General features: G+C 32.4%; 1 protein-coding gene across 1 annotated transcript; it reads left to right on the forward strand.

Moving 5' to 3' along the window:
• Nucleotides 1-5,956: 5,956 nt before the first annotated feature.
• Nucleotides 5,957-8,012, forward strand: LOC113760720 (stress-related protein). The gene is made up of 3 exons (XM_027303402.1): nt 5,957-6,256; nt 6,397-6,621; nt 7,221-8,012. The coding sequence occupies exons 1-3, from the start codon at nt 6,221-6,223 to the stop codon at nt 7,668-7,670; spliced, it is 711 nt and encodes a 236-aa protein (XP_027159203.1). The 5' UTR covers nt 5,957-6,220; the 3' UTR covers nt 7,671-8,012.
• The last annotated feature ends 1,203 nt before the right edge of the window (nt 8,013-9,215 follow it).

Consider the following 9,215-nt stretch of genomic DNA (forward strand, 5'->3'; position numbering starts at 1 on the left):
CTGCGTCACATGCTGTGCATGATTTCATGATCTTAAAGTGCTGCAAATTGCAAAGATCATGCAATCTTTAAAGGTGATTTATTTTCTACTTTATTAGAATGTTGTCTGTTATTGATAGCCATTATGCATTTATGCATCATGTTAAGCAGCTGAGCTACAGGAACACTAAATTTGTTCCAGCTTTTATAGCCCCTGTTGGGATTTGAATGACCCCTTCTCATGATGAGAATGTATAGAACCCTATTTCGGTCTGGTCCGGTCTTCATTCTTTCAGAACTTTTTTTCTTCTCTTTTAGTACATTTGAGAATGTGAATTTCCCACAATGGCAAACTCTGCAACTTATCCCATGAGAGCTAAAAATGGTGAAATTGGAAGTATACATTGGATTTAATTTTGTATAGACTCATGATGTAAAATTTTCTGCACAAAAGTTGGACAAAGTTCATGCAGCTTAATGTAAGTCTAGACCTCTACATATGAAGAAAACTTTTATTCGTTGGAATGAAAAATCAAAAAAAGATATGTTAATAATTGCTATTATGGGATCTCAATGCATAGAGAACCTGGATACCTGCAAAAATCATCTGCATGGATGCCAAATCTTCCTTAAATGGTTTCCATTTGACATTTGCCGTGATTTTGAACTAATTTCCTCGAGACTAGATTTATAACCATTCATGTTAAATTATGACTTGGGCTTCGTATTTTCTGTGCCGTTGCAATGCTTTCGTTCATCATCACCAATTTATGTCCATTTTATGAATTGAAATAAAACCTCAAAAAGTTCGAAATCTTCCTCATGTCATTGGAAGAGCAGTAAATTGATTGCTTTTCTAGGTCAATTTAGCATAATGTGCAGCCTTTCAACGTCGTTTGAGAAACTTGAACAGAACTCGAACATGACTAATGCTGCTGTCCCTAACAAATAAACATATTAAAAGCAAAACATTGGATAAATTACCTTATATTTGGATATGGTTTGGTGCTTTACCACATAACTCCCTATAGTTTAAAAACTTTTATATATAACCCACTCATGGTTTGGATTAATATGTCACCATTAGTTTTTCAGTTAAAATTAACAATCAATAGTAAAAAGTCAAAATCAAACTAATAAATTAACAAATTTACCCTTTCATTACTTCTTTTTTCCTCCAAATATAAAAAGAAATTAAAATAAAAATAGAAATACCATTAAACATTGGTTAAAAAATCTATAATGATATTTGTAGTAAAAAAGATTTAGTTTTTTTGTTTTGTATTTATTTGTTTTATATTTCCCTTCCATCTTTTTTGTTTCTTGTTTATTTATTTTTATTTCCCTTTGAACTCTTTTGTATTTGGAGAAAATTAAGATTTTGTAGGCCAATGTATAGATTTTCAAAATTATATCTTCCCTTCTGAAAAAAAAGAGAGAAAGAAAAAGAAAAAAGAAAAAAAAAGTAGTGAAAGAATGAATTTGTCAATTTATTAGTTTGACTTTAATTTTTTGCTATTGACTATTAGTTTTAACGGATGCACTAGCGGTGACAATTTAACCTAAATCATGTGGGAGTTATATATAGATTTTTAAACCATAGATGGGTTATATGGTAAAATATCAAACTACAAAGGGATAAAAGGCAATTTACCCCAAAAAATTAAACACATCCACCAATTTAAACCCCCCCCCCCCGGGCCAAAAAAAACTTTGTTAGCTTTGGAAATTAGGTTTAAAATTTGTACAAAATTTTAAGTTTTTTCTCACAATTACATCTCTCAATTTTGGAAAATATCATTCTCTTTTGGCATTGCCTTGGTATTTGGAAAAGTTCACATTTCATTACATTCCGTTTCTTAAAAAAAAAATCCCTCCTATAGTACAATTGTATTTATAGAGTTAACAAAATACAAAATTCATCATTACCCGAATAAGAAATGACTTTCGAATGCTTAAAGCAAATGACGACCAAAACAAATATATAATCTTGAATTAAATTTCTCTTCGCATAATGACGACCTCATCTTGGAAGTATAATCTTAACCCCACTGGCCTAAACAAATAATATAGAGTTTAACAGTGGTTCATAACTTCTAGAGTGAACAGTGAAGCATACATTTCTGTCACAAACATATATATTTGTGCAGGAAAATCATTCAAAACGTATTTCACATTTTACAAAATGACTTTTTTTGTCCCTTACAAATTCACATTGATCAATTTTGGTCTTTATCTAGGTTTCCAACTAATTTTTGGCCTGAATCCACTACATGCCTTGCACGTGATCATTTTTTAAGAACAAAATTGTCAAATCAAATTTTACATAATTCGATTTATAGTCCCTCACATTTCACAAAATAAATTTTTTCATCTTTCACATTTTTCAAAATAGATTTTTTCATCCCTCGTTAATCATGTGTGCGAATAAATTTTTTTAAACACATGTATATCTATTTGATTTCACCTGAATAATACAATAGCATGTAATATATCTCTATTTGATTTCTCTATTTGATTTCACCTGAAAAAATCAAATAGCGATATATTACATGCTATTCGTACTATTCAGGTAAAATCAAATAGATATATACATTGATTTAAAAAAATTGTTAGTTTTTCACTCATATTCATTTTCTTTTACTCGAAAATTGAAAACAAAGAAAATATTTAATTCTAAACATTATCGAGTGTTTATATCGAATTAATTTGGACCAAAAAAAAAAGAAAAGTATGACAAAAAGAAATAAGTGATTGACACTTTCAAATTTTAAGACAATTACAAGGCAAGTAATTCAACTATTGGTTTTAAAAGTGGTGAGTAAAAATTTCAGATTTAAACTGTAATTTATTAGCATGATTAAGTTAGAATCCATTAATTAGATGACCTTATTATACAATTCAATAAATAAATTATTACTAAAAGAGAAAGGTAACAAATATTAAATAGATTCACATGGTGAAATCATCTAGATATATACATGGTTTAAAACAAAATTGTTAGTTTTAAACCCCTGTATATATATATATATATATATATATATGTTGAATAGCATGTGTTCAACTACGATTAGCCTGTTTAAGTGAAATCAAGCAAAGATATATTATATGTTATTCGTATTGTTCAGGTAAAATCAAATAGATATATACATAGATTTAAAGAAAAAAAATTTATTTGTACACATGATCAATGAGGGATGAAAAAATCCATTTTGAAAAATTTAAGGGGTAAAAAAATTCATTTTGTGAAATGTGATGGACGAAATAATTCATTTTGTAAAATGTTAGGAACGAAATAATTCATTTTGTAAATATGAGGGACTATGAATCGGATTATGTAAATTTTGATTTGATAATTTTGCCCTTAAAAAATGATCACGTGCAAAACACATGGTGGATTGCGATAAAAAATTAGTCGAAAACTTAGGTAGGAACTAAATTTGATCAATGTGAATTTGCAAGGGACGTAAAATTACACTTTTAAAAGTAAAAGACGAAAAAGTCATCTTGCAAAATATAACGCACGTTTTAAACAATTCTTCCTATTTGTGCTTTAACGAAGAATGTCAGCTACAAATACAATAGATCACAGTAGAAGACCCCTTGAGGAAGAAAAGAAGGTTAACACATTCATCAGTTGGTCAAAGCGATATTGAGTGCTCTGCACATCATTATACACATGCCAACGGTTTTCAAAACCACTGATTTCGGTTTAAACTTGGCCATGCAAACCACTAATTTCGGTTTAAAAATCGACTGTCCCAATCTTATGGAAAGGAGGAAGCTAAACTAAACCTTGTAGGGACGGTTATGATTTTTAAACGTCTGGTTCATATTACAGTTATAGTCTTTTATTTATGTTTAAACACTTATTGTTATAAAGTTGATTCTAAAAAAATATGACAATGAATGTAAAAAACAGAGAACGAAAGAAAGAAAGAACTTCTTGTATTATCACATGCAAGGAAAAAGAAAAATGATGCAAATTTTATGAAAAAAAATCTTATTATTGATTAGATTAGATTCATCTTAGTTTTAGATTAGTCATGGGTTATAGACTTACTAATGGAACGGGACAATAGGTTGTTGTGTTAGGGTTGGAACTACTGATATTTGATATTGACTATTGATATTAAGTTCTAAATTGGTCAAATATGTTTAAATAACAAATATTTCTTTTAGATGATTTGAACGGATCATAAATCATTGGTTTCGACTCCAGTTCAAAATTTTGATAAACATGAACCTTTAGTCACAGATATAATTTCGATTCCAGTTTCCAAAATTCGATTGCCTTTCCGATTCCAGCTCAATAAACTACCGAATTGATTCTAATGTAGTTTTCAATTCAAATCTAAACCGTGACCACCCCTACATTATTGCCACTTGATTTGATATGGAAGCCATTGATATGACAACGAACAAAGGATTTATGACTTATAACTCAAAATAAAATCACAATCGATAAGTGCAATAAAAATTAATGATATCTTAAAATCACTAATGTAACGTTCTTTTCTTTTGTACCCAAAAAAAAAAGTAACATTCTTTTTCTTTTTCAAGTGAAACTTTCATAAAATAGCATTAGAACAGATTTGTAATTTTTCAACCAATCAATATAGTCTAGAGGGTGGATCAATAGATTTAATTATTGGGGTTGGTCCGGTGATTAGGGGAGGATTATTAGAATCTTCTCTTTTATCAGGTTCATAATTCGAATCACGTGCATGACATCTAGGGTGGAAAGAATGTAGATTCATAATGATTAAGTGTTAATGCAGCAATTTTTTTTGAATATATATATATACTTTTCAACTTTTACTTTTTTCCCTTAAAAAAAGAAGTTAATTTTCTTACTAGTCCTACTATGCACTAGTTAGTAATACTCAATCACTATTTAAATGCATAAACTCATGTTTAGTTTCTTCCTTACACATAGACAAGTAACAATTAACAAAAAAGGCCCAGTTTTGTAAAAAGCACATGGATTGGGCATTGGACAAATCCCAAAAAAAAAAACAATTGGGGGCAAAAGTTAACTTCAACGTCGTAGCAAAAAGTCCTTTTATCGTAGCAGTCATTCCCCAGAAAGCTCAAGTAGGCCTGACTATAACCGCTCTTGATTTTCTGGGAATCCTCTAAGAGGCCCAATCCATTAGAATCTATAAAAAATGCAATAGCTCTGAGAAGATTCTAGAAGACGACTTATTTTTTACTCTCATAGTCCAACACTTTGAAGACGCTTAAATTGTTTATGGAAACGCCGTACGGGTTTCAAACCTAATCCAAGCTACTAACATAGAATTTGTAATTTTTTTTCAAATAATAGTTTTCATTTTATGTGAATAATTAGCAAATACTAGCTAATGTTGAAAAATCTATTTACTAATTCAAATTCCAACTCAAGTTCAAGTATATCTTTTTGTTTTCTTTTTTCATTTTATAGCTAAATTCAACTCAGAGTATAGACCTCGATCAAACCGAGCGTTTTTTGAGCTCACACATATATTGGACAAGCTCGACCAATATCATAATGAACATTTAGATAATGAAGCTAAATTTTAATTTATATTTTTTTATATATTGTCAGTGTATAATATTTTTACACTAATAAATTTACATTATGCCACATAACATAAATTTAAATTTAAAATTTAAATAATGTACATATGATGTACTTTCAAAACTTCTATAATAAAAAATAATTATATCGTCACTATATAAAAAATTAATCCTTGTTTAAATAAAATAATTAATGCATTTTGAAAAAAATTTTCCATTGTATCATAAATATCTTTTTTTTTTAAAAAATTTAAATTATTTTTTAATTTCATATCTATTACATCACCACAAGCACTTATTGCTATTTAAAAAAAAAAATCCAAATAACTTGTGAATGGAAGCTTTCATCACTCCCTTAACTTAACCACGAAGAAAGACAATAAGTTAAGTCAAATCAAATCAGAGCACCAAACGAATGAAAACTCTCCAACAGGCGTCAACACGCCAATCACCGCCATACGTAGGAACTCTCCGGCCCTTTCCTTAGCCCACACAGCCCACAAAATTCCACATCGTATGAAAGCCAAAACCTTCCGTTTCCTAGAGATGCGCGCCTAAGTTTCCGCACCTATAAATTATACTATCATCAACTTCCTCTGTTCAAATCAATTCAAATCACAAGGAAGGCAAAAAGATCCCTCAAATTCTTCTCCAGATCTACGATTGGCATCGTCTTTGTGATGGCGGAAACTGATCCCAAACCTCAAAACCAGATGGTAATTCTCTTTTATTTTCTTTTTCTGTTTCTTCTTGTAGGGTAAAATTTTTTTAATTGGGTTTGAATTTTATGGTGATTTATGTGGGAATTATTCTAACTTTTTTATGGTGGGTTCTTGATGATGATGATATGATGAAGGAGGGTAGCGAGGAGCAGAGGTTGAAATACTTGGAATTCGTGCAAGCCGCTGTCCTCCATCTGGTGCTTTGCGCTGCTAGCGTTTACACTTACGCGAAAGATAATTCGGGCCCGTTGAAGCCCGGCGTCCAGCGCGTTGAGGGCACCGTCAGAACTGTTGTTGGCCCGGTATATAATAAGTTCCATGATGTGCCCTTTGCGCTCCTCAAGTTAGTTGATCGCAAGGTATTCTTCTGTTTAAGAATTTGGTGTATAATTTGTTTATCTGATTATCATTCAAAATACATCTGTTTCTTGAATTGGATTTAATTTCTTTGTTGATGTATGGTTTGGCTGGAATTTGAAGGGATCTTGTTAATTCGAACGTCTCGTATCTAAGTAAAAAAGCAATGAAATTTAAGGGCAGATTAGGCAGTAGATGGAAGTGGATGCACCCTTTATTTATGCCTGTAAATCACGTTTTAAATCTCGCAATTTTTGTTTAAAGAGCTAGGATATTATGATTGGTTAATTAGATAGTTCATCTCTTTTGGGCCTCTCTATCACCTCGTTATAATTTGGAACTAGTATTGTCTTAGGCCAGGAGTTTCCTTGTGAGTTATTCACCGAATCCTTGAGGAAGGGGGCGAAGTATTGGTGCAAGGCTTGGTCATTTTACAAGAGTCTTTCGTTGTAGAAGACAATTGTTTACATGGTCTAAACTCTTCCAGCAACAACGTCAAATTTTTAGACTAAAATTGGATTTTGAGATTTTGTTTTCTTGTTTCATTTGCATAAGTTGCCTGCCGGCAGAATGATCTTTAATTTTTCCACCTTATGCACAGGTCGATGAATCTGTGAGCAAGATGGAGAACTATGTACCTCCACTTTTAAAGAAGGCACCTGCTGCAGCTCGCACTGTTGCTTCTGAAGTTAAGAGTGCAGGTGTTATGGAAACTGCTTCAGGACTTGCAAAGAATGCATATGTCAAGTATGAGCCAGCTGCGAGGGAGCTTTACACCAAATATGAGCCAGTGGCTGAGCATTACGCTGTATCTGCTTGGCGCTCTCTGAATAAGCTTCCATTGTTTCCTCAGGTGGCACAAGCTGTTGTCCCTGCTGCTGGTTATTGTTCTGAGAAGTATAACCAGACTGTTCAGCAGACAGCAGAGAAGGGTTACAAGGCTGCATCTTATCTACCATTGGTACCCACCGAGAAGATTGCTAAGATATTTACAACTGAAGAGGCGGAACCTAGGGTTGGTGGAGGAGATTCTGCCGTTGAGGCACACTAATGTTTCCGGTGTCTGTCTAGACTGCATGCTACCTCTGCGTTATATCTAGAAGACAGTTAGGTTTGAGTGTATTGATATTGGACGGTGTTCTTTAGTCTCAGGACCTTCGTGTGGACATCGTGGTGTCTGGTATTTTGTTTAGACAAAGCTGTTTTTTGTTGTTTGGATTGATGCTTTGTTATTGTTAAAGACAAAGTTGTTGGGTTTAACTAGTGTCGATCCAATGTGCTGCATTTTTTGTTTTGCTTGTTCTTTGGTACAGGCATCATATCAGTGCAATTGGAACCATTGACATGTTATGTCAATTTTGCAAATAATTTTAGCTTTGAACAGCTCGTATTATGAGGTTGTGGTTTCTTTGTTTTTCTGGAAGAGTTTGGTTCCTCTTCTCTGCCATTTGGATGCTACGAGGACTATAGTTAGAAGATACACCTGAAAGTAAAAGTCCTAAACGGTGCTGGAGTGCCTGAAAGTTTCCCATTGAATAGGGGTGCATATTTGATCTCGAGTTACAGAAAGTAATTGTCACACCACGCCACTGGGCTGTCTAAATTTGTTTCTTGATGAAAAGAATAGAGGTGTCATGCCTATTTCTATTGAAGTTGAGCTTTGACCAAAAAATAAAAAAAAAAGAATAGAGATGTAATGCCTACTTATGTAGGTTTGATATTCCAGCCCAGCGATGTGGTGAACTAGAACGATTATGATGCAACGTCCAACCCATCTAGCGTTTTCAGGAGGAGTTATGGGCTTATGTGTCATACAATCCAGAGTCCTACAATCATTCTGCTAAATGGACCAGAAGGACTCCAATTTTGAGTTGTCATTGACGTGTTTGAGCCTCTTTGTTTTCCGTCGGTCAGATTCTTGGGCCGAAGAGTGAGAAGTGGGCACTGGAATAGCCTTCCACAGCCAGCCTCAAGTGAGGCCGAATTCATTGTTTTATCTGATTTTTTTGAGATGTGAGATGGGCAACGGTTTTGGTAGTTTTCTGTTCTGTTAATAGCACTTTTTCATTCATGTTATTTTGCAAAATTCATAAAGGAGATGTCGAGCTAATGTCACTCCACCGTCTGAAATTTTTAGTGTTTGAAAAGATAAAAGTAACCATTTCTTTTGTTAAGTTTCATAGTCTTCTTCGTTAAGAATCTTGAAGTAAATTGAACGAAACTATTTTAGTATTTAGTTTTCTAATTCTTTTAGTTTCTCATTTTGGTGTCCTTTTTGTTTTCATATTAGTTTATGAAATGCCAAGTCAATTCTCAAGTAGGTTTTTGTTTACAATTGTGTTTGTTTAGAAAATGTTGCAGTTTATAAATATTGCTAGTCTAGGACGTTGTTCCTTGAAGAGTTGAGTTGAATCTTAGAGAATTGAGTCGAGTTTTAAAGAATGAGTTGGAGGGAAAGTTTTTAAGTTGATATTTGTGAGTTGTTATAAGAGAATGACTACAACTTGATATTTTGTTATTATTGAGTTTTGAATTAATAAAATTGTTGAGCATTTGTTTGTATGTTTATCATCCTCCCCTTCTCACATATTTTTAT

This window comes from Coffea eugenioides, chromosome 2 (assembly GCF_003713205.1).
Source record: "Coffea eugenioides isolate CCC68of chromosome 2, Ceug_1.0, whole genome shotgun sequence".
Taxonomy (NCBI): Eukaryota; Viridiplantae; Streptophyta; class Magnoliopsida; order Gentianales; family Rubiaceae; genus Coffea; species Coffea eugenioides.